Raw genomic sequence first — 26,535 nt, forward strand, 5'->3', positions numbered from 1 at the left:
CTGTCACAAGGACCCCAAGAGGACCTCTATAAAGAGCCCTTCCTCGCGGTGTGGCACATTGTTCCCAATGTCTGCAGCACAGTGTCCTGATGATCCCAATGCAGAACATCCAGGTAGGGTCCCCCCATGCCCTCAGCAGTGTCCCCACGGTCCCAGCACAGAGTCCCCACATTGCGGGAACGACATCCCCATAATTCCAGCACAGTGCTCTCATGTCCTCGCCTCTCTCTCCCATTTTTGGGATGACATGGGGACACCTCACCCCATGCTACCCAGAGCCACTGACAAGACGGCTTCTGACAAGTTTGGGCACCCAGGCCTGCTCTGTAACTCAAGACACCTATTTTTGTCCCCAGATGTCTATTTCTGTCCCCAGACCACAGGGTTGGCAGCAGGGGGATGGCACGTCTTCCCCTGCACCTCCATCTTCCGTGGGATGTCATCGCATTGGGGGGTCTATGCGTGACGAAGCCACGTGGGTGCATTGACTTTTTCTCCCTAGGACACCTGTTTTGTCCCCCAAACTTGGGGGCAACTCCAGTGACGTATGGGGGACATCATGGGGTGGCTCAGGGGCCAGCAGAAGCCGCTTCACGGCGTCCTTCGGCCGTCCGGCATCCCTGCAGGTACCGTGGGCAAGGGGCGCGGGTGGGAGAGACGAAGGGAGCTAAGACTATAAGAGCAGCGCGGTCCCTTTAAGAGCAGCGCGGTCCCTTTAAGGCCGCGGCCACTCTTCCCCCGCGTGCGCTCAGGCTGTGCCACCCTCTGATTGGCTGCGCTGCGCGTGAGAGTCACATCGCTTCCTCCGCAGCTTGCGCGTCCGCTAGAAAAAAGAGTCCCGGCCGTTCGCCCCGTTGCGCAGTGGGCGGAGGGATCCGCGGGGCGGTGCTTCGGCCGGGATCACCTTGGCGGCGCGGCGGGGAGGCGTGCAGAGCGGCGGCGGCGCTTAGGCAGGACGGTCTCGGAGGCGGAAGCAGCACTAGGAGGTAACGGCGGCCTCCGGCTCCGCACAGGGAGGGCGTTGAAGGAGGGCGGCAAGTGGGTAGCCGAGGCCGCCGTCATCGTCGCCGGACCCGACGTTCAGGCGGGAGTGTTACGTTCAGGGCAGGGCGCCGAGGGGGCGCTGAGGGGAGGGGGGGCTCCACGCGGTTGGGGTCACGGCGGCGCTGGCGGAGGGTTGGTTGGGTGGGTGCCCGCAGCGCTCCGCCCGCCCGGGCTGAGTCAGCCGTCGGCGCGGCGGCCACGTGCTGGGGCCCCGCTCGGCTCTTCCCGAGGCTCCCTGCTCTCCCAGCTCTGGGATTCCGTTCATCCCCGCGTGGCCGCCTGCCCCTCCCCCCGCCCTGCCGCGGGCTTTGAAGCGCTCGGGGTGCGTGAATGGGGCTTTTGTTAGCGGACGGCGGCCGCCCGTCGAAGCAGAGAGGCGGCATGCAGAGCCCGCTACGTGCCACTCCGAGTCGGCACTGCGCTCCTTGGGGAGCGGGTGGTGCGCAGGGCCGGGTTCGGGCACCCTGCTGCCCCGGGGACGGCTCCAGAGCACGTGCTGGCACCGGTGTGTGTCTGGGGGGGAGGGGAGGATGGTAGCCGGAGAACCGCACCCCAACGCAGGGCCGGAAATGCCGCCGTTAGCACGCGGCTGCGCTCCCGCCCCGCACCCGGAGCAACGCTCGGACGGACGGTTGCGAGTCGTTGAGGAGCGGCCGCGCATCTCGCCGTGCCCCGGGGCCGAGCGCCGCGGCCACGTGCCGCCCTGTGCGGCCGGGAGGGGGAGGGGGCGGCGCCGCGCTGTGCGGGTCCGCACGTACGGCATGGGCTGCTGCGGCGCGCCCTGCGGGGCTTCCTGCGCTAAGGCTCCGAAGCGCGGCGCTCTGACCGCTGCCGCTGTGCGGCGAAGCTGCCCGTCCTGTGCCGGCGCAGCCCGCTGCGGGGTGTAATGGAAGGTGCGCACGCTCTGTGTTCTCTTGATAAGTTTGCTGCCTGTGCTTCGTTTCTTTAGTTGGAGCCTGCTCCGTGCCCTTGTCCTCTAGGAAGGGCGGACGCGGCGTTACAACACGCAGTGAAGGTGCCCGACGCTCATCCCCCGCCTGCTGGCTCGACGGCCCATCCCGGCCGGCCCCACGAGGGCTGCCTTTGGGAGGCCATCTTGCAGTTGCATAAGGCTGCGGCGCAACCTCCCGCAGTCGGACTCATCCTCCCCTCCCAGTGAGGGGGGCCGCCGTGTTGGCAGCCTGCTGTGCGCCCGGCTCCGTGGCTGTGGGTGGGGATGGCGGTGGGGCTGTGCCTCCTTCCTGCCCTGGGGCGCAGCTGGGATGCCGCAGCCAGAGGTTCGGTGCTGCAGCTCGCACTGAGTCACCCTGCTGCCCAGCCCGGCCCGCTGCCTTCCAACGGTTTTGCCTTTCTGGAATGTTCAGCGGCCGAGGAGGCACCGGCCATCTTGAGCATGCCTTGCCTGAAATGGGGTGATACCTCTGGGGATTTGAGAGCTACACCCTGAGAAAGTAAAGCAGCTTTGTGTGGGGAATCAGGCTTTGCAAGGTATTACTCCCCCACCCCCTTCCTAGCTCAGCTCACAGTGCCTTCAGGTGTTCCTGAGGAGCTGATTTAAAAAACAAAAAGTGGGGAATGCCAGACGTTCCTCTTAGGGTTATAAAACCGCTCGCTCCTTGCAAATGGGATGCAGGAGGAAGAACAAGAATGTGGGGCTCCCTGCAGCCCAGCAGATGGTGGCTGGGATTTTATTTTGCTGCTGCGTTTCCTCTGTCCCCACTGAGCAAAGTCACAGCACAGCCCTGTCGCTGTGTCTCTTATCTCCTTGAGTCTGTTGGAGGATCTCTGGGGATTCTGACTCAAAGCAATTTAACTCTCCTCCCTTTTTATGCAGTCATAAAGCCTTCAGGGCTTGGAAATCACGTTCACAAATGACTTGAGTGGGTGGGGAGTTTTCACGAGGAGGAAGCTGTCTCCAAAGCAGGGAGACTGAGCTCCTGCCCAACGTGCTCCTCTCTCCCCAACCCTGTTCCCCACAGCCACGCGTCCCTTTCGCTGCTCTTTGCAGAGGCAGTTTCCCGGCAGAGGCTTTCTGTGCTATCCAGCAGGTGCTCCAGGATGCACCAGCAGATGTTAGAGGGCTGAAACACCCGTGTTCAGGTCTGAGCAGCGGGCATCCCCGTAATAAGGCGCCTTTGTTGAGGCTTTTATGTGGGCAGGCTTTCTTGTACTGACTTGAGTGAATCAGCAGCTTCTGGCAGGGCTGAGGTGAAGGACGCCTGCCAGGACAAATTATGGTTTTTGCTGGCCCGTCTTTGCGCTCCATTTCGCGCGGCGATGAGGCGATGGTGAGTCAGGGCTGCCTGCGAGAGGATCGGCACGTAGGTGGGGGGAGCGGCTGGCGGGGGACCTCTGTGCTGATGCTGCTCCCTTCTGCTCGGCCCGGCTTTAGTGGAGCTGCTGGTTTATTAATGCCCTTGGCAGCTGGAGGTGCACGGTGAGCTCTGTTTTTGTGGCAGATGGAGCGCATCTCTGCATGGCTCAGTGTGCTGATGGCGTACTGAGGGTCAGCGGTCCATCCGTCCCCCCCACCTTGGGGAGCAGCACACCAAGAAGCTGAGCCTTGCCCAGGCACATGGTCCCATCTCACCTGGGTGTAAGTGCAGAAGGAAGGCGTGCAGGAAGGAGAGGATAAGTGGCTTCTAGCTGCATTGCTGCTTGAGGACAGAATTCCCAGTGGGGGTCCTCCCATTGCAGCACACAACTGTGGGTTTCACTTCAGCTTTCTTGTGTGCTCAGAACCTTCCCTGCTGTTCTGGGGATGCTTTCATCTCGTGGAGACAAGCACGGAGTTTCTTACTCCCATGAACAGCCGGTCTCAAGCCCTGTCGGAGTCTTCCTGCCTCCTGCAAATGCATGGACTGCAGTAGTGGTGTATTCATTTGGAAGAGGGCCCTTGAGGACATTCAAGGATTCTTTAGTCTTATTTGCATCGTCTGCCCCAGCGTTGTGCTCAATCAACTCAAGTCTGATTATCTGCGGGCTTAAAGGCCGGGTTAAGCCTAGGTGCACTTGGTGTGCTGAGGTGTGTCCCTGCGTGCAGCACGCCTGCAGTCACGCCAGCAGCTGGCCGCCCGGTCCCCAGGCTGCTGGCAGAGATGGGCTGAGAGCGGGCAGGCAGTGGGCAGCGCGCTGCCTGTGCACTGAAGCACTTGAATTTTGTTGCGTTGTGTAGCTGCAGGGGAAGACTGGCAATGAAGAGAAGCTATGAAGGGAACTTCTGCATAGAAGGCAGGTGAGCTTTGGGTGGTGTCCATGGGGAATGACATTTAAATAGAAGTGTGTCTTGCCTGTATCTAAGACTCTCAAGTAGGAACATGACGATAGTCTGACCCAGTAGCAGCTTTCTCGTTACCTCCATATTCATCACGTGGGTGTGTTGGTGTCTCTGCATGGTGAATGAGCGGGGCGATCCCTAAACCCAGCACCATTTTCTTCTCTTGCAGACACCGAACTCCAGTAACCATGTCGAAGCACCACGATGCAGGGACCGCTTTCATCCAGACCCAGCAGCTGCATGCTGCCATGGCAGACACCTTTCTGGAGCACATGTGCCGCCTGGACATTGACTCTGAGCCGACCACTGCCAGAAACACCGGCATCATCTGCACCATCGGTATGTGGCTCCCAGATCCCAGGGAACATGGCTCACGTTAGGCTGTGAATGCCTGTGCTGGTGAAACTCATTGTGGGAATGTGGGATGGCTTCAGCCTTCATCTGTTGCCAAGGCTGTGCCTGTCTGTTGAAACAACACAACTTTCCCATGCCTGTCTGCCTGCTTTTATTGCTAGTAGTAAATCCAGTGATGTCTGAACCGGTTGGGTTCAAATGTGCTCCCAAAGTCAAGTTAAGACAAAGGAGCTGCTTTTGTGTTGAGCAAGTCTGTATCCACTGCGTCTCAGTTATCCCCTCCACATGAAACAGCCTGATGCTTGTGGGTTATCTCATTATTTATAGCAGGTTAATATTCAAACTGTTTCCTCCTCTTAGGCCCAGCCTCCCGCTCTGTGGACAAGCTGAAGGAAATGATTAAATCTGGAATGAATGTTGCCCGCCTCAACTTCTCGCATGGCACCCACGAGGTAAGGATGGGGGTGGGACTGACACTGTCCCGAACTTGTGACTGCTCATCCCTTCCTTCCCTTCTGCAAGACGAGACCAAGGGCAATCCAACTTGCTCCAGAGCAGCTGTGGTAGTGTAGGAAGACAAAACTTCATGTTTGGGGGAAGTGTGCCAGCTGTAAATACCAAGCCTGCAACATTCCTGATAACGTTTCAATGCTTTCTGGAAGCAGCTTGAGTTATTTCCACACCCTTTTCTGCACCTACCTCTATCTGGGAGCCAGGTAGCTGATATCTGAGTTCCTTTGCTTCTTCCCCACCCTCATGGGGGAAGTGAACTCGCATCTGCTTTAGGGCTAGGCTGCTTCTGGGTTGCCTGCTTACCTCTGCAGGAGTACGCAGCCATTCACAGTACACAGTCGTTCACCCTGCTTCACCGTTGAAGGTTTTGCAAGCGGTCAGTGAATAACTTTGTCTCAAAAGATAAGTCAGCTGAAGTAATTACTGTGTGTGTCTGGAAGAATTGCGCTTCTGGACCTGGCTAGCCAGCTGCTCAGGTTATGTCCTCAGTAGTCATGAAGCTAGCAGCTTGTCACTTGTGGGGGGCAATAATCCTCTGGGAGTAAGGTCAGAAGAAATGAACACTGCTTGTGGTGGACGAGCCCTTTTTGATATAAATAGAAGAGATCCTCTGCAACGCTGCTGGAGCAAAGGATCCCATTCCAGGTTGCACGGAATGCCACCCTTAGCGCTGAGACTGAGTTCTTACGCTGGCTGCCCTCCTGCTTTCAAAATGTCAAACTGTAACCAAATGACAGCTATCGGTGGCTTTACTTAGTGAGCTGTGAGCCCTGAGGTGTGTAACGGCTCGAACTCTCACCCTCATGGCCTTTAAAGGCCACAGGGCACTGTAGAAATGAAAAGGTCTGGTGTTTAGCTGTGCACAACCGTTGGACCATGACTGCATTAGCTTGTGGTAGCAGCAGTGCGCAGGCTGCAGCTGACCAAAATTCAAACGTAGAAAGGGCTGTATGGACTGGTTTCATTCCTCAGTGGTCGCGTGCTGCTCCCAGCCAGGAGGTTCAGTGAGGAGTTGGTGGCCAAGCTTGAACCTTCTTAGCTGTCTTAGCACAGTGCTGTGGTTGGTGTGCTTGCTTGCTGAGGTGAAGGACAGGGAATGTGGTTTGGCTTTGGGTGAAGTGCAGCCCAATTGCATATTTGGTTTAGATGGAGGTTAGGTGATTGCAGCAAAACCAACTGCTGTCTGCTGCCCAGTTTGACTGCTAGCTGAGTAACCAGGCAAAACTGAGTTCCCATCTGGTTCCTCAAGCACTCTGTTGTCCACTACAGTTGCTTGAGGTTTTCACGTGCTGTCCATATTTCAGTTCCAGCATTCACCCTAAAACACATAACAGGGCTCAAGTTAGCAGCTGCAACCAGATGCTAGACCTTGAAGCTCTTTCATGGAGGAAGTCTGCTTTTACTTCAGCGCCTGCCAGCATTCCGATCACGTGTAATTCTTGTGGAAGACTTCCTGGGAGCTGGTCATTGATCTGTACCAAGTAATAAAACATCCCAGGTGACTGATAAGCCCCACGGCTCTGCTCAGGCATGTTTCCGGTGCTGCCTGTTACAGCTGGGGTATGTGGAAGGACCAGGTGCCTTCTCAGTCTCCACTTGATCAGTAAACTTAATTTTTTCTGCTCTTGAGAGCTAGCTGTGGTGTATTTCTGGCTGAGGGCATGCACGGCTTGCTGCAGATGCACCTTCCTGATCCCAGGGCAGGTGATGTGAGGACAGCTAGGTGATCAGGCTGCATGCTGTCAGCCCATGCCACAGGGAGGGGAAAGGGCATTTCTTATCTTCTGGAGCCTGCCAAGTATTGCATAACTGTCAAGCTTATCTCTAGTGTTGTTTAAACTAGATAGCAGCCTGACTTGATGATCATCTGAAGCTTGTTTGAGATGATTGGGATGAGAATTTCCCTGTGAAACTGTCCCAAAATTGGCAGTACTAACGAAATGCTCTTGCACCCATGGAAGGGTTTTGGAGCGTGGTGTGCGGAGACGGAGCCTTGAACGTCTGGCTGCAGTTGCGTTAGCTCTCAAAATAAAATGCAAATACGTAAAGGGATAATATCCTCTGAGTAAATCCCTTATCCCTAGCGGAAATCTGAGTCAGAGTTGTGAAAGTGTCCACCCATGTGCCTGACAGCAACGTCCTCGCTTTGGTTGTGTTGGTGGGACTGATAGTGGGGGATGAGGTTGAAAGGCTCTGGGGCAGTGTGGCACCTCCACTTTCAAGGTCTGAAGGGAAGAGGACAGCAGCTATGTGCAACCATCCCTTATCTGTGATGCTTTCTTGCTGTTCTGTCCTTTCACACATGCAGTCCTCCAGCTGCTGCTATTTGATCATGCTTGAGTAGTGTTTGGGCTATGTAGCACAAGCAGTGGAGTAGAAGTGAGCTGAAAGTTTCCCTCTCTTTTCCAGTATCATGAGGGCACAATTAAGAACGTGCGAGAGGCTACGGAGAGCTTTGCCTCTGACCCAATCACCTACAGACCTGTGGCTATTGCACTGGACACCAAGGGACCTGAAATCCGAACTGGACTCATCAAGGGAGTAAGTTGTTCCTTTTTCTTTTTATGCCCACCTTTTCCAGTGCCTGAGATTAGATAATGTTCCCGTGGCCTGCTTTTCCCAAACCAGGATTATCTTATGAGAACAAAATAACTGTATGTGTTGTCTGGCATTTGTGCCAAGAGTCTGCATGAACTGCTGCAAGGCAGCTGGGTGCTTGTTTTTTCATGTTTTTTTTTTTTCTGAAACACTTGTTTTGACACACAGAGTGGCACAGCAGAGGTGGAGCTCAAGAAGGGCGCAGCTCTCAAAGTGACCCTGGACAATGCCTTCATGGAGAGCTGTGATGAGAACGTCCTGTGGTTGGACTACAAGAACCTCATCAAAGTTGTAGATGTGGGCAGCAAAATCTATGTGGATGATGGTCTCATTTCCCTGCTGGTTAAGGAGAAAGGTGTGTAGCAACCCTCACAGCATTTGCTAGCTCTCCTTGTTCATTCTTCCCTAAGCATCTTTGTGACTTCCTTCCATCCAGAATGGTTCTTTAAGTTCTGAGTTAAAGAAACGAGCACTGAGATCTAAGACTTAATGCTGCAGTGAGATGTTATATTTAAAACAAACAAAAAAAGTTGCTCAGCTGGGGTAATTAGCTTGAGCTGGCATTCAGTAGTCATCCAGAACCCCCTCTCACAGATGAATACGTGGGGGGCATGCATATGCCTATTAAACTATATTAATTCATACTTCCTACTCAGAGTTGAGCAAATTTTATAACAAGATCCTGTGTTTTATGGTTAGAAACTCAACTAGCTTTACTGGTAGTGCAAGGGAAAGTTAATTTCCCAGTGTTTCCTTCATGGTGGTTCAAAAATCTGCTCTAGCCTGGAGGTATCTCCTGTAACTCCAGAGCATGCAGGGAGGTGTGGGTGAGGTGCTTGGATATTATGGGATGCCCACATGCAGAAATGTAGCCTACTAGTTCTTCGAGGGAAGCAGCCCCAATCTCCTGCATGGTAGGGAAAAGAGGCATCTTTCCCTAAAGCACACAGTGGTTTTGTGCTGTGCTCTCACAGGTACGTTACAAGCTCACGTGTTATAGGAGTCTCAAGGATAGCAGTGCTGTGCTTCTGCTGTGAGTGCTGTAAACATTGTGGTTCTCAGGCAGCTTTGGCAGGAGGGGATGTGGGAGCTGGTGGTGGGGAACTCACCCTGCTATGCTCTGACTGTGGGAATGCATCTGTTTCAGGCAAGGACTTTGTCATGACTGAGGTTGAAAATGGTGGCATGCTTGGTAGCAAGAAGGGAGTGAACCTCCCTGGTGCTGCGGTTGACCTGCCTGCGGTCTCAGAGAAGGACATTCAGGACCTGAAATTTGGCGTGGAGCAGAACGTGGACATGGTGTTTGCTTCCTTCATCCGCAAAGCTGCTGATGTCCACGCTGTCAGGAAGGTGCTAGGGGAAAAGGGAAAGCACATCAAGATCATCAGCAAGATTGAGAATCACGAGGGTGTGCGCAGGTGAGCTTTGCACGAGTGGCACTGCAAGTCCTTCACTCTGGAGCAACAGGAGGACACGGCCCTTTCATGCTGTGGCTCCTCAGAAATGTACATCACTCTTTGTAGTGAGTGTGATTTCAGACTTCAGTGCTGAGGATGCAAACTGGTGAGCTAATGCATGGAATCACCAAATATGTGACAAACTATTAGACTGAAATGTCTCAGATAAACTCTTGTTCTTCTTAATCTGTTTATATATAATTTAAGAAATTGTCCTATGGCTTGACCTTATGTTCCATCCTCCTGCTGTGGTATTACAGGGTACCGAAATGGCACCTGGAAGGTCAGCGTGTTGATAAGCTGTCTGTGCATCAGGCTCTGAGTGATGCTTCCTTTCAGAAAAGGGAGGACAGCAGGGAGGACACCCTCAGAACAAAGGGGATAACGAATCTCTCCTCTTGCTGCAGGTTTGATGAGATCATGGAGGCCAGCGATGGTATTATGGTGGCCCGTGGTGACCTGGGTATTGAGATCCCTGCTGAAAAAGTCTTTCTCGCACAGAAGATGATGATTGGGCGTTGCAACAGGGCTGGCAAACCCATCATCTGTGCCACTCAGGTGCTCTGAACAAAGCTAGCTTGTATAACTGCTGGGTGTTTGTGGGTCTGGCAGGGTGTCAGCAGATGTCCTTGCATGCTGCGGAGAGTCTGGGGCAGATCTTTGATAGCATTTGTTAGCAGGTGAGAAGCAAGAGCCAAGAGGCGTTGCAGTGGCTGAACAACTCATCTTCAGGGATTTGGGGTTTTCCCCATTAAGGCTTGGCTGCTGAAGGCTCTACCCCTTAAAACCTTACACTACATGAGCCTTTTGGGCTGTGTCCAGAAAGTTTTGGGGAAAAATAACCTGCATTTTGCATCTTAGAGCAGCATGTCCCTATCTAACAGAAGGATTGCTCCGAGTTGCTGTGTCATGGGTCGTTTGAAAGTTGCACTCATTCTGCTGCATTAAAAGGCACTGAAAAAACAATATGATCTATGATATGATTACCTTGGGAACTGCAAATGAGGGGAGGAAGCTGACACTGCAGCTTCAGTACAGATCACAGGCAGACAGTCCTCAGGCACTGGCAGGGCTGACTAGCAGTACTTGCTCTGGGTACAGGCTGTGGGATTATGTGCCTCTGTTAGGGTAGTGCAGATTGACTCTAGGCAGTCATTAGGTGAGATTCTGGATGTACCAGCCACATGTTTCCAACCAGAACAGCATGTTAGTAGCAACCTCAGAAAGGGGCAGGAGCATATGCTGCAATAAATCTCCAAGTTGAGTTTCTTGGACCAAGCTCTGGTGCTGAGAAGTCGAATTGGAAAGTGAGAATACGATATCTGTGGTGCTGTGTGAGTTAAAGCCCTTCAGAAAAGGAGTAAGTGTAGAGTGGAAAGAAAACGTGTTGTGTGTTTTTGCTTTAATTTAGAGCTTGTTAGGGAGCAGGCCCCTCTACAGGACAATGTCTCTCCCTACTACCAGAAGTCAGGTTATACCTTGACTTGTACCTTACGCGTGTATGGAGGTGCCTTAGTGCAAAACCAGCTGCTTCCTCCTGCTGTATCCTGACTCTTCTGAACTCGTTTATCTGCAGATGTTGGAAAGCATGATCAAGAAGCCTCGCCCAACCCGTGCTGAGGGCAGTGATGTTGCCAATGCAGTTCTGGATGGAGCGGACTGCATCATGCTGTCTGGGGAGACCGCCAAGGGAGACTACCCGCTGGAGGCTGTGCGCATGCAGCACGCTGTGAGTAGCCCCCCTGGTGCAAGTGGCAGTGCTCTGCCTTCCCACACCTGGAGATGTGAATGCCTGGTGCTAGGTGGCAGCACCTAGTGGCATAAAGCAGCAATTCTTTGGTTCGTGCTCCCACCGTGGGGTTTGCTTTACCTAGCGTGGCCCTGAGGGTCTGGAGCCTTGCATTGAATGCTGCATGCTGCTGCCAGGTGGAGCTGAGAGCTGCATTGCAGTGCTCAGAGATCTAAAACTTCAATTGAAACACCTTCATTTTGATTTAAGGCTAAGGTACAGGCTTTTTGGCTGCTACCTTGGTATGAATTTCTTTGAATGCCTTGTGCATTTTAGTGTTTTAATTGCCTTAAACTTGCCCAAGGTCAGGAAGCTGCTTGTTAAGCAGTGTCTCTAGATAACAAAGTGTTAGCTGACTCCTCAAGGTTGTGGGGGAAGGGAGGGACTGGGAAGGGTGGGAAGGAGGAGGCTTGAGGTGTTGCATCCAGCAGCTGATGCATTTGGTGGTGGGAATGTTTGTTGCACGACAGCACCATGTTTTTACATGCCTGAACTGCCAGAAGGCTCTGCTCTGCTTCACATTAACCCAGCTTGTGTTTCAGTTCATCAAAAATCCTGATGCCAGACATCTAGAAGTACTGGCTTTCCCCACTTGCTAGGGCTGTGAATCATGATAGTTTCATCTGCAGTTTAGGTGATACAGATGAAGACACTGAGCTAGCATTTCTGTTTGCAGTGCATTATCTAAACATCTTTTATCTGGTCAGTATGGAGTGCTGTTTTCTCACATGGCAAATAAAACATGACTTTTAACTACTGGGCAGTGACTGCTGGCTTACGAGCTGAATTCTAACTGTGAACTCAAATTCCTTCCTTAGTCTTTCAGCCCTACATTGAGGGCTAAGTCTTCCTACCAAGATTTGGAAACTTACTGCCATGAATGTTGCAGTTCTGGCCTGAAAGCGTAGTTAGCTACAGCACAAACTGAGTTTGTGGCTCCGTCCCCCCCCCGTATGTGCTTCCCTCTTCCTGCAGGGCTGGGGATAATGGTGCTCCTTCTGCCAGGCCCATAGAGATTAACTGAAAGTTTATATCTGCTCTATGGAGGAGCAAATCCAGATTTATTGTTAATGTATGTAGACGTAGGCAGGAAGGTCATCAGCAGAACTGAGAATGAGCAGGACCTGCACCCTTTGCTCCACTGAAATGCCTTCAGCTGCTCTCTCCCAGAGTTTTGCTGGGTTGCTGTGTGGTTTCACAAAGCAATCATTTTCCAGTGAGCTCTGCAGCAATGAGCTGTTTCCTCACTGGCTTCTCTGCAATAAAAAAAGGTGCTTGGAGTTTGGCAGCAAGTTTCCAAATGTTGAGCAGAGTGTTTCCTACTTCTTGAAATGGGCTTCCTTCCACTTCCAACTGATGATCTACAGTTATCAAATGCTGATGTGGCCCTTCTGTCTAACAGGACCACAGTGTGCATAGCCCTTCCACTTCCTTTCCTCTCACTTCCACTCTGCAGTCTCTACCCTCATGCTAACTACAAACACAAACTGTTTCCATGCACATAAAGCCAGCTGTGATGTGCAGTGAGGAATTGCTGTGCCCTTCTGAAGCCGTTGTCAGAGCAGGCACTTGAGCACTGAGTCGCATTCCAACTCTTGGCAGTGGAGAAGTAGCCTTCCAACCAAATTCAGGTTCACTCTGCATGTAGTGCAAAGCTACCTGCATCTGGCCTGGGAGCTGAAGGCATGCTGCCTGCCTGCTGCTGCCTGCAGTGTTTCCAGGCAGGGATGTATACTCCATATTCCATTCGACCTAACAGTGTGAAGCCAGCAGAAACAAAACTGAGTGCTTTAGGACTGGTGTGTTGGCTCTGGACTCGTGTTCCTATCTATCACATGTCCTGTTATATTTAGACATAAGACACTTAACTACTTTGGCTTAAACTGGTATCTGTGGAAGAGGGATAATTCCAGCATCATGAAAAATAATCCCTTAGCACTAAAGTAGCAAAATTTTTATTGGAAAGGGGATCCAAGTGCAAAGGTTCTATGACAACGGCACTACAGTCTTTGCTTTAACATCAGCTTGTAGTGCAGTGTGTGGCAGCTGTTCAGCTTTGGGAGTAAGGGGGTGAAGACCTTGAGAAGATCAGCCTTTGCATGCTTTTCTAGTCTCCGCAAGCCTTCTTTATCAGGTTGTCAAGGGCGAGTGCAGCCTTCTGAGATGGGAATTGTCTTTTAATGTGAGCGATTCTCATGCTACTGGGATGAATAAATGATGGAGCTTGTTGCACGTGCTTAGGCTGTGACCAGGAGGCCTTTAATTGTGCACCTCTGGCCTGTCTGAGCCTGGCATAAATTCCTCACTGTGTGGTGAGACAGCCCTGTAAAGAAGGCTTGCTTCTCCTTTTTCCTCTGTCTCTGAAAGAGAAGTTGGTACAGCACTTGGAGGTGAAACTTCTTTGGCTCTTAGTTGAACTGGGTGAAGCTAAGAGGGCGCACATCTCCCTTTCTAGGGAAGAACTACTGGGAAGTGAAATAAGCAGCCACAAGAAAGAGTGGTCTGAGGGGTTATGCTGTAATCCCTGAAAAGCAAACTGTGTTTGGTTGCTCTGAGAAGAGTCCTAAATACAGCGAGAGTGCTGCCATTAAGGCACCATGCCAGCCGGGTGGTGTGGGGCAGGCAGTGCAGCTGTGCTGTGACGTGCAGCATCGCGCCTGAGAGCCAAAGAGTGTTCCGCAGCCTGACCTTTAGCGTCCTCTTGCATGCATTACTATGACAATTAAGCAAATTAACGTGCTCTCATGTTCCTCTGGTCTATCTTTCCTTCTTTTCTTTCCTCTTTTCTTCTCTGCCCTTCTTCCTTGGGACTGCAGATTGCTCGTGAGGCTGAGGCCGCAATGTTCCATCGTCTTCATTTTGAAGAAATCTTACGCCACAATGTACATCACAGGGAGCCTGCTGATGCCATGGCAGCAGGCGCGGTGGAGGCCTCCTTTAAATGCTTTGCAGCAGCTCTGATAGTTATGACCGAGTCCGGCAGGTAGGGCTCAGAGAGGGGAGAGGCTTAGGCTGGGTAAGGTAACTGATGCTTGTTCCCAGCATGCGGGTTAGATACGTGCTGTGTGCCAGCCGTTGCGTGAATGAGAGACCACGCTTAACACTGCAGGCGTTCAGCAAGCAGCGTGCAGCTCTGGTGTCCGCAGGGCCGCAGGTAGGTAGGAGCAGAGCAAGAGTGCCTGGCAGTTGGGCATGAATGGCAATTGAGTGCGGGCCCAGCAGGGCGAGGTGCCACCAACTGGTGAGAAAAACTCGGAGGATCAAATTGCTCTTCATTAAGGTGGTGCTGAAGCCAATTTTGGCTCATTGGCAACTCTTCTGAAAGGCAGAAGCTGGCAGCAGCTGTGTGACACCTCTGTGACAGAGCGCCTCGCTCTACGCAGTGCTGAGTGACTGACACGAGTGTTGTCTTCCCGAACGTGTGTCGCTCTTCTAGATCGCCCGTGAGGCGGAGGCCGCCATCTTTCACAGGCAGCTGTTCGAGGAGCTGCGTCGCCTGACCCCCCTGAACTGCGATCCCACCGAGGCCGCTGCTGTTGGCGCTGTGGAAGCGTCCTTCAAGTGCTGCAGCGGGGCCATTATTGTCCTCACCAAGTCCGGAAGGTAGGAGGTCGCAGGTTCCCTCGGATCACGGCTCCGTGACCGAGTTGGGGGAAGGAGACCCGCACAGAGTGCCTTGAAATAAAGCTGTAGCAGCGGAGCCCAGGTTTGGCAGCGACGATTCCTGGGGAGGTGGCAGACATCTCAAACATCTGCGCACATGCAGCACTGGGTTCCCGAGCCTGCCAGCGTGGCATCAGCACCAGGCCCTGCCTCTTCCTGCTCTGCACAGCACCTCTGCCAGCATTGCTGGCTGGAAGAGCGGAGGGGAAAAGTAAACTGCTGCAGCTTCCACCTTCTTAGCAAGAAGTCCTCAAGTTAGCAGTAGAGTTAAAAGTTGAGCAGATGCAGAGTCTTTTCCTTTCTATCAAGGCTTTGTCCTCTTGAAAGAGCTGTAGTTCGGCTGCTACCTTGCTGAACCTTCTAGGCACCAACCCAGCTCCCCTAAGCACAAGAGGGGTGAAGAAAGAATGCTTAATCAGAATTGTCAGGTAGGGGAAATGAATGCATTGCAAGTTTTTACAAGCTTCCCAAAGCCTGCCTGTGAGTAGTCCTGTGGAAGAAGCAGGCGTCCAGCTGGGTGAGCTCAGCACCGTGGCTGCAGGTGAGGCAGCAACGCAGACTGAAGCTGTGTAGGGAGGGATTTCTGAACCAGCTGTGCTGATGATACACTGCTCTTCCTGTTGGGTGAGAGTGAAGCACAGGGCTGCAGCCTGGCTGTGAGCAGCTTTCCATCTAGAGGAGCTACGCTCAGAGGGCGGTGGACCATAAGTCTCAAACTACTTTCTAGAAGAGAAGCTGAGTATCTTACATGGAGCTGGCAGCAGAATTAGTGCTGCAACGGAAACATGACTGTGCACGTGCTGGGCATGGCCCACCTCAAGAACCCTTAACCTAAACTTACAGCTTAGAGTGATTTGAAGTAGCCACTTTGTGCAAAGACCAGGAGCAACTACATGAGCGCAGTTCTGGATACCCTTCTAAAGTTTCTTTGTGAAAGGTTCCAGTCTTACACTTGACCTTTTTGGAAAGATTTGAACTCTGGTATTTGAATATTTTTAGCTGTGGATTCTGTTACAGCCTTGGAGTACCTGTGTGTGTTAGAGCTGCTGGGCAGTGTGGGGAGGATTGTCTGAGAGCTGGCACGTGTGACTGGGGGCTTTTGAACCAGGTTCTTGCTGAGCTTGGCTCCAGAAAACAAGGTTTGCAAAAGCTAGCGAAGCTGCTAGCAAGTGTGTCAGAAAGATGGAGCTGTAAATGGCATGGCTGTGCAGCTTATATTTTTTTTTGGCTTCTAAAAGCAGAGCCCAAGGGAGGGGAGGCTGTAGTTGCCACCCTGTGCTTGCTGCCTGCTGTATGGAGGCTCTGGTGCCCCTGGTCTCTGCATGTGTGCCTCCATCAGAGCAACCCCGTGCTCCCCACACTCAGACCAGATGAAGGCACTTGCTTCAGTATTGCTTCCAGCAGTGCATCTGCTTGGGGGGGGGGGGGGGGGGGAGGCTGGGATGAACACGTGGGATTAAATGTTGGTTGCTCCTCTGAGACTTAAACCCATCAGTGAGCTGTGGTCAGACCCAACTTTGGGGGTGGCTGCCTTTCCCTGACATGGATTCTGCCCTCTGAAAGCATCCTCACACTGCTGCTGACACAGGCTTGTTCCACCTCATGAGGTGGGGGTTGACAAGAACAGTGAAAACTTGCAGGGGCCCTGCTGAGATGCCGAGGAGAGTTTGCAGAGGACAGAATAGATGGCAGCTAGCCACCTTCACATAGCAACAGAGACAAATAAATGCTTGTGTTTGGGCCGAAGCATGCAGATGGCACTTTGAAACCCAGGGGTGCGGCAGTCTCACCCGCAAAACCCGTTAGGGTCTGTTGCCTCATGCTATTGCTCGGCCCCACTGCTAAATTGAGAAATAACTGTTGAGCTCTGCTGGTAGAACTTGGCTCTTGCAAAATATTGTGCCAGCATCCCCTGGTCTCAACCCGGCACACTTCCAGAAGTGGCAGAGCTCTCCAGGGTGATGGGAGATGGCCTGTGCTGCAGGCAGGGGTGCCCCTCTGCTTGTGCCTGTGCTGCAGTGCTGTGCCTCACCCTGTGTTTCTTTTCCCTCTTGCAGGTCTGCACACCTGGTGTCCCGGTACCGCCCGCGGGCTCCTATCATCGCTGTCACCCGCAATGACCAAACAGCGCGCCAGGCACACCTGTACCGCGGCATCTTCCCCGTGCTGTGCAAGCAGCCGGCCCACGATGCCTGGGCGGAGGATGTGGATCTCCGTGTGAACCTGGGCATGAATGTCGGTGAGTGCTGCGCTCCTGCCTCGCTCTGGGGGCTGGGGCAGGACCTGCAGCAGTCGGTGCTGCTGTTGGAATGTGGGGGACCACGGTTGTGTAAGTGCACCGCATCTAACGGGGAAATGGGACGGTGGTTTTGTCACGGCAGCTTTGAAATAGCTGCCAGCAGGAAACCAGCTCTGCTTTAATAAGCGAGGGAAGGGAGGTGTGAGGAGACCTGAGTGCTGATGCTTTTTCCTTTTTCCCCAGGCAAAGCCCGTGGATTCTTCAAGACTGGGGACCTGGTGATCGTGCTGACAGGCTGGCGCCCTGGCTCCGGCTACACCAACACCATGCGGGTGGTGCCCGTGCCATGAGCTGCCGGCACCTCCCCTCTTCCACCCCCGCGCCCTTCCCCATGCATTAGGCCTGCAGTCGCTTGCGATGTTCTCCTCGTCCCTAGCGTGGATTTAGGTTGCTCAACACCACCGAGTGCAGCAGCGGGGGAAGAGACCTTAAATCACTCAGAATACTTGAAGTGTGTAGTTGTTTCCAGACCTCTCTGCCTGTAGTTAGCCATGTCAGAGTGGGGCCCTGCGCTCCCCGTGTCCCCCTAGCTTAGCACTGTCCTCAGGGTGTGGCTGATGCCTCTCCTTGCCCCGGCTGTGGGGTGATGGGGAAGGAGTAGGCACTCGTGGTAAACGGTTCTGCTGCTGCACACCGCAGCTCCCCCAGGTTGGTGCCCTCTGTCCCCGAGGGGTTATGGGTTGTCCCCTCTGGGCTTACACTCCAAAGGTGTGCTCCGCGGTTCCTACTAGAAACCCAAACCAGAGTGCTGCTCGTTGTGCCCCTGGGTGCAGGTGGAGTCCTGCTGGTTGTTGGGGTGCAGGATGGGTGGGGGACGCACGCTTCATCTCTATGCAGCCACCTGCCCTTATATGGTGTCTGTCTGTGTTGTCGCCTTTCCTGAGAGCGTTCCCTCTGTCTGGGCGCCCTGTTTGCTCTGGTGGGTGTACGGGGTTGTGGAGCACCACTGTGCACGTTAATAAAGAGCTGAGCACCCCTGCCCACTGTTTCTTGTGCTGCTGCTGCGCGACAGCGGGGTCGCGCGTGGGGGTGGAGAGGCGGGTGGCCACCACAGGGGGGCACCCGGAAAGGGGACGCGGGCCCTTTAAGAGGCGGGGCAACTGCGCAAGGGGGCGTGGGTCCGACAGGCCCCCCCTCATCCTACTGGAGGGCGGGCCGCTGGTGCGAAGGGATCGAGCTCAGCGGCGCCGCTCAGCCACCAATGGGAGCGTGGGGCGGGGGCGGGGCTAGGCGGCGGGCGACGAATGAACGGTCGGCGTGGAGCCGCGAGGCATGACGGCGCCGGGCAGCGCGGGGCCGCCGGGCAGGTAGGGGCTGCGGGCCGGGACCCGGGTTCGGAACCCGCGGCGGGAGCGGGACGGAGGCGCGGGGTAGGGGCCGCTCCCCGGGAACGGGGTAAGGCGGGCGGCCCTCGACCCGTCCCGGGCGGCGGCGGGCCGCGAGGCGAGCGCGGAAGGTCACGGCGCTGCTTCGTGCGGCCCTGAGGAGATCCCCGCGTCCTCGAGGCGCCGAGCGGCAGCCCCGGCCGAGCGCGGCCCCTTTCTGTCCGCCCGACGCTGCTTTCCGGCGGCGGAGCGACGGGCGGCGCGCGGCCGCGGGTCGGGGCTCACGGGCTGTTCCCGCAGCGCCGCGCCGATGCACGAGCGGGCCGCCCCCCCGAGGAGCCCCCAGCCCATGCCGGGCCGCGACAGGCTGCAGGCGGCGTCCAGGGAGCGCAGCGCGGAGGCCCCGGACGGCAGGTGAGTGCCGGCTGCCTTCTCCCGTCCCGTCCCGTCGTGGCGAGCCGGCCCCGCGCTGAGCCGCGCCTTGCTCTGCCCGCAGCCTCGAGGCCCTGAAGGAGGAGGACATCAAGAAGTGCCAGAGGGAAGCGGTAAGTCGCTGCGCGGCTTCAAACCCGGGAGCGCCGGGGGAGCGGAGCTCCGCGCTGGGCTCTGTGGGGGCTGAAAACAGAGCTAAATGTTGGTTGCGAGCGCATCCTGCTGCTCTCCATGGAGCCCGTCTGGTTCTTTGCGTTGTGCCCGCGGTAAAGCTTTTCTCCTCACCTACAACCCGAAGCGATAGGAGAACAGAAAGGAGCTGCGGACAGCTCTCCCCGTTGGGTTTGGTGCTTTGAGAACGGCGCAGGGAGCACCCGTTCTGCACACAGCCGCTGTTCCCGCAGAGTAGCACCCCGGGGCTCAGGGCTGCCCAAACAGACTTGGACCGACCCCGCTGTGTGTGCTTGGAGCACGGATGTGTAGGCACGGTGCCACCGAACCTTCTCCAGCTGGCATCGTGACGCGGGAGATCAGCCCGGTAATCCAAAGCCACGCCAAGCGGGTGGACATCTGGAGTGTGTCCTGCTCCCACGGCAAGGAGAGGCTTGGGTGCAGCAAAAGCCAGCATTCAGGTGCACTGTGTGCCTGCAGCCAGGGGACAGCGGATTCTCAGGGCTGCCCCACTTTGGCTTGGCTCTGTGCTTGGCGGGGAGCAGCTCCCTGTCCCAGAGCAGATGTATATTTAGCAAAATATTTTGCTGATTATTCAGAGGAATCTGGGAGGGCTGTGAGCGCCAGGCAGGCTGCCAGGGAGCCGGGTGCTTCTCCTGTTGTGTTGGGGTGGAGGGCAGCTCGGTGCCCTCGGAGCAGCAGGGTGATGGGGGGTGTCTGGCCTGCCCCCAGGTGATGCTCAGCCTGATCCTCTTTGAGCCGCACTGATCCGGTCGCAAGGTGCGTGGTGCAGGGGTGACCTTGGTGCAGGGCTGTGCTGCGTTTCTCCCTGCCCGCTGTCTCCCTCGGGTCTTTGCCTGGATTGCAACTGTGCCACGAGCGCTGGCGGAGGGGCAGGGGGCAAAAACCTGCCTGCGCAGCCTGAGTGGATTTAGTGCAAGTCACCGAGCTTCTGCCGTGCTTTTAGCTTAAATAGAGCGTTATTTGAGCACCTTTGCGCACTGCTGCCGAGCTGCCCACCGCTCCTGCTGCAGTGGAAGCAAGCAGGGACTGTGACACAGACTGCCATGGCACGGCGCGACGGGCGCAAAGCAAGTGTGGCAATGCCTGCGGGACAGAAGGGAGAAACATCCATCAGCAGCATAACTGCTGCGGTGGAGAGCGAGTGGAGGCTCAGCAGCTCTTTAGATAGCTCGTAGCTACCGGTGGGAATGTCTGTGGGATCGTCGTCCCGAGCCGTTCAGAGCTGGCTGCTGGTGTCCTCCCCCCAGTGCTCCTATCTCCTCCTCCTCCTCACTGTTTTGCTCTGCTCTCTTGCAGGCTGCCAGCAAGTACAACTCCCAGTACCACAAGCTGTTCAAGGACATCCCGACGGAGGAGAGCGTGCTGAAAGGTGGGCAGTGCGGTGCGGTGCGGGGCAGGAGGTGCGGGGCCACGGGGCTCTGACACCGCTCTGCTCTGCAGTCTGCTCCTGTGCGCTGCAGAGGGACATCCTCATCCAGGGACGGCTTTACATCTCCCCCAACTGGCTCTGCTTCTACGCCAACCTCTTTGGGAAGGACATTAAGGTAATGTGGTGCCCAGCGCGGCCCTTCCCCCATGTCCACTGCTCCATCCCAAAGAGCCCACTGCAGCACACCTCACCCTCCCCATGAGCCACTGACATTCCCTTCAGTGCTTTGCACTGAATCTGGCTGTGCTTCTTCCTCTGGTGACCTGCAGGCTCTGCCTGGGAGAGCCAAGTACTGCTTTGGAGCAGGATTCCCCCAGGCAGAACCTGGCTGGAAGGGAGATTAAAAGTTCCAGAGGATTCTGGAGGGGGTGTGAATCTCTTCTGACATTTCTGCTTGATTTACACTGACGTTCCCCACTAATGTTGTGGCTGACGGGGATCTTTGAGGGAAGCGACTTCCTTTCAAGCTGGGCTGCGGAACTGCATTATTTATGTCGGCAGCTTGAAACAAATCTATCTGCGGAGGCACAGCACATCGCTCACTGGGCTGAGCGCGTTGCAGCTCTGCAGATTGCATCCTGACTGTTCTTAACTGCTGCCCTTCTTGCAGGAGTTCTTGCAGTGAGCTTTTGGGATGCACTGTGTTTGTGTTGGACGGTGGTTTCCCTGTGTTCTCGCAGTTTTGGTCAGGCAGAAACCGACTCCAAGCCGAGATTAACGTTGGGGGGTTGCCATGACCTTTAATGAAAACAAAGCAGTCTCTGGGGAGCGCCAGCTCTCCACGTAACTCGCCGTGTCCCTGCCTTCCCAAAGTGATTGCACGCCCTGTGTGCTTCGCCTGCAGGTCGTGATCCCCGTGGTCTCCGTGCAGCTCATCAAGAAGCACAAGACGGCACGGCTGCTGCCCAACGGGCTGGCCATCACCACCACCGCCAGCAGGAAGGTACTGCAGTGTCAGGGCCTTCCGTCCTGCTGGGGAACTGAGCACAGCTCTGTGCTGGCAGCCGGCCAGGGCAAACGTGGAGTTCTGCTTTTGTTTCTGTATTTCACTTTGTTTCTGTCCGAAGCAAACACTGAGCGAAACTCGTCCGAGCTCAGCCAATCCCTGCCAGGCTCTGATAAACCTTTAAACTTCTTACAGCCGAGGAGGGGATAAACTCGGGCCACAATTAGGCTGGCACAGAACTTGGTTAATGGGCTGAGTGTGAGCTGTGGCTGAGCTCTTAACATGCGCTGCTTGTTGCCTACTGAAATGTGCTGACGTAGCCCTGCTGGGTGCCCTGCGCCCGCTCCTGGCAGCGCTCTGCGGTGGCACCATGGCACAGCGTGGGCCCCGGGCTGCTCAGCCCAGCTGCCCCTTTGCAGCCCTTCTGCACTGCTGAGGTGATGTGAGCTGCTGTCCCTGGGATCCTTCTGGTCACTCCAGGTGCCACTCAGAGCCACAGGGAACAAAACTGGCCTTGAAAAAATCTGCCCCAAACTTGAGCAGGCTGCAAAAATAGAGCTGGGGAGCTGAGCAGGGAGGTGGTGCGGGGAGGGCAGGGGGACATGGCTCCCATGGGGGGCAGATTTGAGGGCAGGATGTCTCAGCCTGCCCTGCGGATGGGGAACCGGCGCTTAAAAACTCCTGGGCACGTCAATCTGTTTTCTGGTCTGTAGGAAGGATTGAGGTCAGGGCGGAGGGGGCCCCTCCCATTGCCTTCTCTCTCTCTTGCAGTACATCTTTGTGTCGCTCATCTCCCGTGACAGTGTGTACGATGTGCTGCGGAGGGTCTGCACACACCTGCAGGTAATGCTGTGCGTGGCTCCCATCCCGCTCTGCCTGTTTGCCATCCCAGCATCTCGCTGGCTGTTTCATGCTTTGGGCTGCACTGTTGAGCTTCACAGGGCCAGTCCTGCCCTCAGCATCCCGGCAGGATGTGACCTGTCCCTGTCCCTGGGGTGTCACACAGTGTCCTGTCCTGGTGACCTGTTCTGGGTCACAGATGAGAGGGACAGAGCCCTCGGAGTTCCTGTGCTCGCCCTTGCAGGGTGTGGAGAGGCAGTGTTTCTAATCTGGTGGCTATTCCTGTTCCACCACTATGCGCACTGCTGACTTTCCCCCAGATTTCCTTACTCACATAGTGGGAAAAAATGCCACGAAGTAAAAATTTGAATTAAAAAGCCTGATATGAGGAGGAAACTCGTCGCTCCTCGGGCTGGAGCGGAGAGGTGCTGGGAGCTCTCCTGCCTTTGAAGCACATGGAAAGCGGTGCTGGAGCTGCTCCCAGTATTCCTGTTTTCCTTCTTCGTGGTTCATCTCCTCTGTGTTGTGTAGGGCTTTTGGGGAAATGGAAAGCAGCCCTGTCAGATCACAGAATCGTTTGAGTCAGAAGGAACCCTTAAAGTCTGTCAGTGCAGCCCCCTGCAATGAACAGGGACACCCACAACTTCATCAGGTGCTCAGAGGCCCCCCCGGCATGACCTGGGTGTCTGCAGGAACGGGGCAGCGCTGTCTCTCTGAGCACCCTATGCCAGGTTGCGAGCATTAAAGCAGCTCCTTTGCATAACAGCACACTAGTTGAAAACCTCAGAATCTAATTCTGTAACTCCCATTGGAGCAAGAAGAGGGAAGGCGGTCTAATCCTGTCTTCTTCTCTCTCCAGGTTTCGAGTAAGAAGAGCCTGAGCCTGAAGGAGCTGACGGAGGAGCCCGATGCCGTGTCCCTGGTAAGGGTCAGGATGCTCTGGAGGCTGAGGGCTCTGTCGCGATGCTTTAAAAGCAAAGGCCAAAGTGTGGGAGATGTGCAGCCAGTGCAGCACTGCCACCCCCAGACACTCCCTGTGGCTCGCTGATGGATGCACAGCTTCTGAACGGTGTGCAAAGTGCCTCTGCTCTCACTGTGGCCTCCTGATCTGATGCAGTTCGCAGCTGCCAGCACTGATAATGTGCTGGGCATGCGACTGAATCAGCCAAAAGAAAGGGACAAAAGCCCACTTGTTCTGTCGTGGCTGATGCTCAAGGAGCTGCTGCAGCTGGTGCTGGTCCTGGTGTGTGGCTCTGGGGGTGCTCACAGTATCACTGAGCCACAGTGGGGCTGTGCTGCTGTAGGGTTGGGGGGTCTGGGCTGTCAGCGTTGGATCCCTGCATGCTGAAGCAGGGCTGGTGACAGTGACTACAGGATAGGCCGTGTGGGCTCTGCGTGACTCTCCTGCTAAAACTCGTGCAAGGAGAGCACTTCCTTATGGCTCAAGGGGTGCCTGGGGGGGTTTGGTGGCACTGTTCACCTGGGGATCCCCACAGGAGGTGATTGTCCCTGAGGGCAAGTGGAGGAAGGTGTCACCTGCCTCGCTGTCCCTGTCCCTGCCTGATGCTGACTACCAGTGCATCCACCGGACCTCTGTCAGCAGCCTCAGCACCAAGGAGAGCTTCACCTCTGAGGAGCCCCTGGCCTCAGGTGAGGGCTGTGCCCATGTGGGGATGCTGAGCAGGAGGAGCTGGGCACGCTGGGCTGGAAGAGGTTGGGATGCTGGGCAGGAGGTGGAGATGGCAGGCTGGAGGAGTAGGGCACACTGGGCAGGAGGAGCTTGGGACGCTGGGCACGAGGAGCTGGGGATGCTGGGCATGAGGAGGTGGAGATGCCAGGCAGGAGGAGCTAGGTACACTGGGCAGAAGCTGTCCATGCTGACTCCTCTCACCTTGCAGAAAGTGCAATAAACACAGAGGAGGAGCTGGAAGCAGAGCAGGGCTGCGTGGCAGAGCTGAGACCCTCCGACTACCAGCTCCTCAAGATTTTCATCGTGCTGTAAGTGTGCTGGGGGAGGTGGGATGAGGATGCAGGATGCACGTGAGCATTGTAACTGTTCCTCCCACCCAGGATCTGCCTGCTGGTCGTGTCCTCCTCCTACCTGGCATTCCGCATCTTCCGCCTGGAGCAGCAGCTCTGCTCCCTCAACCGGGACTACCTCTCCCGCGGGCACAGGAGGTGAGGGACCATCAGGGCTGTGCAGGCTGGGGGATATTTTGAGACAGAGCAGCTTTCGCCACCCACTCACTCTGCTGTTCCACAGGTGACCGTCACTCTGCACAGGACAAGGACCAGGTGGTAGCACTTTGTGTACAGAGCCAGAGAGGCTGGAGCAGTCTTCCAGCTGAACTCTGTGACTTGCACGTGGCCCGGCGTCCCCTCGGCCGTAACATGGGACCAAACTCTCCTCTCCTGCTCCCTGCAGGACCATCCGCTGGCTCGTGGCCATGGCTGCCAACTCCCTGCCAATCCTTTTCCTCCCTGGCACTCCGGGGGATGACGGCTTGGGGGAACACAAGCCTCCCTTTAAGACTTGCTGCTAAAACGATCACTGGTTTGTATTCCAGATGAGGGTTTTCTTGCTCAGAGATGACCCGAGGCTCGCTGTGAGCCCTGTGACACGTAGATGGGCTGCTTCTGCCCTGCGTGAAGCTGGGGCAGCTGCAGCTGCACCGCTCTTTGTTTCTCTCTGTGACCCCCGCTTCCACCCAGACATGCAGGGATGGGGGGTGCCATGCTCCCCTGAGCCCCTCCTTCCTGGAGCAAAGGGGCACACAAAGCACTTTAGGGTCCTCCACAACGGGGGTCCTTGCTGGAGCCCGTGCCTGGGAATGGTGCTGGACCAAGGCTTCGTTAGCCCCGCTCGCCTCGTTAAGATGTCCCAAAAGGCCTGGCTGAGAACAGCCAGGGTCACGTTGTGTCCGTATGTGTCAGCCTTTGTCACCGTGCGGAGCCATTTGTTGGAACCCTTCCCCTGAGCTCACACGTCGGTGCTGCGGTGTGCTGGGGAGATAGGGGGTACCTGTGCGATTCCTCTGTTGTATTTTTCCTGTTTTTCGGGAACTAAAAGTGCTGATGGGGCCAAATCCCTGAGCCCTGGGGAAGAGCTGGCTGTCCGGCTCGAGGCTGTGAACGTATTTTAAATGATAATAAATGGTGATTTTTCTAGCAGTGCTGTGAGCATCCTGGTGTCGATGCCAGGCTTGCAGCGGGATGCTCGGTGCTCCTGCGTGCCTGGCTGTGTCCCCTGGGGGCACGGAGAGGACGTGGCTATGTGAGGCCTGTCCTGGCTGAGTGCTGGGGTGGTCCCGGCTGTCCCTGTGCCACGGCTGGGGATGGTGGCGTCCCTTTGGAAAGATGTCTCCACGTGTGCCTGGCCAGGAGGCACCGTGTGCTCGTGTGGTGCTCCGAGTCCTTTCTCCAGCGCCGAGTGAGTGGGTCTGTAGGGATCTGGACAAGTCCCCCAGCGTTTGTCTCCCGAAATGATGGGGCCAGGACAGATTTTGGGGGAACCCGGGGCGGAAGCTGCCAGGGACGAATTCTACGCCAGGTGGCAGCAAAGGCTGCGGGATCGGTGCTGCGGTGGCGGCAGGAACCGCTTGGGGACAGCGGCAGGGAGAGACGGGCTGAGCCTTCCTCCTCCTCCTCTTCCTCCTCCTCGAGCGGCCGCGGCCCCCGTTCCCTGCCGGCGTGACGCTGACCCTGGTGCACGTTTTCGGGATACAATACGAAGGGGACAAAGAGGGATGACACCTCATCAAGCTCCGTTCTAGGGTGATTCTTTCAGCGACTCAAAGTGGTTCTCCATGCGGTGCCGAGCTCTCCTTGGGATTACTTCCTTGTATCTGTGCAGTTCTGGCTGATTTTAGCTCAGCGGGGAGCGTGTCTGGGGACCGAGCTCAAGGAAAATGGTTTTGTCTTGGGTAGAAGAAGAGCAAAGTAGGAAGTACGTAACCATCTCTCAGTGCTGCTAAGCAAAAAGCAAACCCACGTTTTGGGTTGCGTTGTTTCCCAGCCCCGAAGGTGAGGTGCCCAGCCGGAGCCGCAGGGCTCTGCCCACTCTGCAAACACAGTGCAGCAGCACACGTGTGCTCATGCGGTGGTGAGGGAAGCTGTGCACGTGGGCACTCCAAGCATAACCCTCCCAAGGCTCTGTAGAAATTTCTTCCGTGTCCCAGCACAGGAAATTGGCCTCTCCTTGTTTCTACAGTCTTCCATACAGCTTTGCTGGGAAGGTTTAGGATTTCTCTAATTAAAAGATATTGGTGCTTGACCTCTCAATGTTGCTCGTTGCCCAAAAATGAGTTTTAGAGGTTTGCTATTATTTCATCTTGTGTGCCCAGCTCGGTGTTTGCACTGCAGCACCACCTGTAG

General features: G+C 55.5%; 2 protein-coding genes across 5 annotated transcripts; both read left to right on the forward strand.

Annotated features, from left to right (window-relative positions):
• Positions 1–850: 850 nt before the first annotated feature.
• PKM (pyruvate kinase M1/2) lies at positions 851–17,973 on the forward strand. 2 transcript variants are annotated; one of them, XM_048956138.1, is made up of 11 exons: positions 851–986; positions 4,491–4,660; positions 5,036–5,127; positions 7,598–7,729; positions 7,955–8,141; positions 8,934–9,204; positions 9,651–9,801; positions 10,820–10,972; positions 13,849–14,015; positions 16,753–16,934; positions 17,178–17,973. In XM_048956138.1, the coding sequence occupies exons 2-11, from the start codon at positions 4,510–4,512 to the stop codon at positions 17,282–17,284; spliced, it is 1,593 nt and encodes a 530-aa protein (XP_048812095.1). In that variant the 5' UTR covers positions 851–986; positions 4,491–4,509; the 3' UTR covers positions 17,285–17,973. The 2 variants fall into 2 exon arrangements, with proteins under 2 accessions (XP_048812095.1, XP_048812096.1); XM_048956139.1 differs by lacking the exon at positions 13,849–14,015 and adding an exon at positions 14,469–14,635.
• Positions 17,974–18,215: 242 nt separating this feature from the next.
• On the forward strand, positions 18,216–25,332 carry GRAMD2A (GRAM domain containing 2A). Of its 3 annotated transcripts, XM_048956585.1 has the most exons (12): positions 18,216–18,301; positions 18,620–18,733; positions 18,816–18,864; positions 20,243–20,315; positions 20,387–20,490; positions 21,220–21,318; positions 22,093–22,164; positions 23,021–23,083; positions 23,658–23,811; positions 24,060–24,159; positions 24,232–24,339; positions 24,425–25,332. In XM_048956585.1, the coding sequence occupies exons 1-12, from the start codon at positions 18,267–18,269 to the stop codon at positions 24,426–24,428; spliced, it is 975 nt and encodes a 324-aa protein (XP_048812542.1). In that variant the 5' UTR covers positions 18,216–18,266; the 3' UTR covers positions 24,429–25,332. The 3 variants fall into 3 exon arrangements, with proteins under 3 accessions (XP_048812542.1, XP_048812543.1, XP_048812544.1); XM_048956586.1 differs by lacking the exon at positions 24,425–25,332 and having other exon boundaries at positions 24,232–24,343; XM_048956587.1 differs by lacking the exon at positions 18,816–18,864 and having other exon boundaries at positions 18,222–18,301.
• Positions 25,333–26,535: the final 1,203 nt, after the last annotated feature.

The sequence above is a fragment of the Lagopus muta genome, chromosome 10 (genome assembly GCF_023343835.1).
Source record: "Lagopus muta isolate bLagMut1 chromosome 10, bLagMut1 primary, whole genome shotgun sequence".
Taxonomy (NCBI): Eukaryota; Metazoa; Chordata; class Aves; order Galliformes; family Phasianidae; genus Lagopus; species Lagopus muta.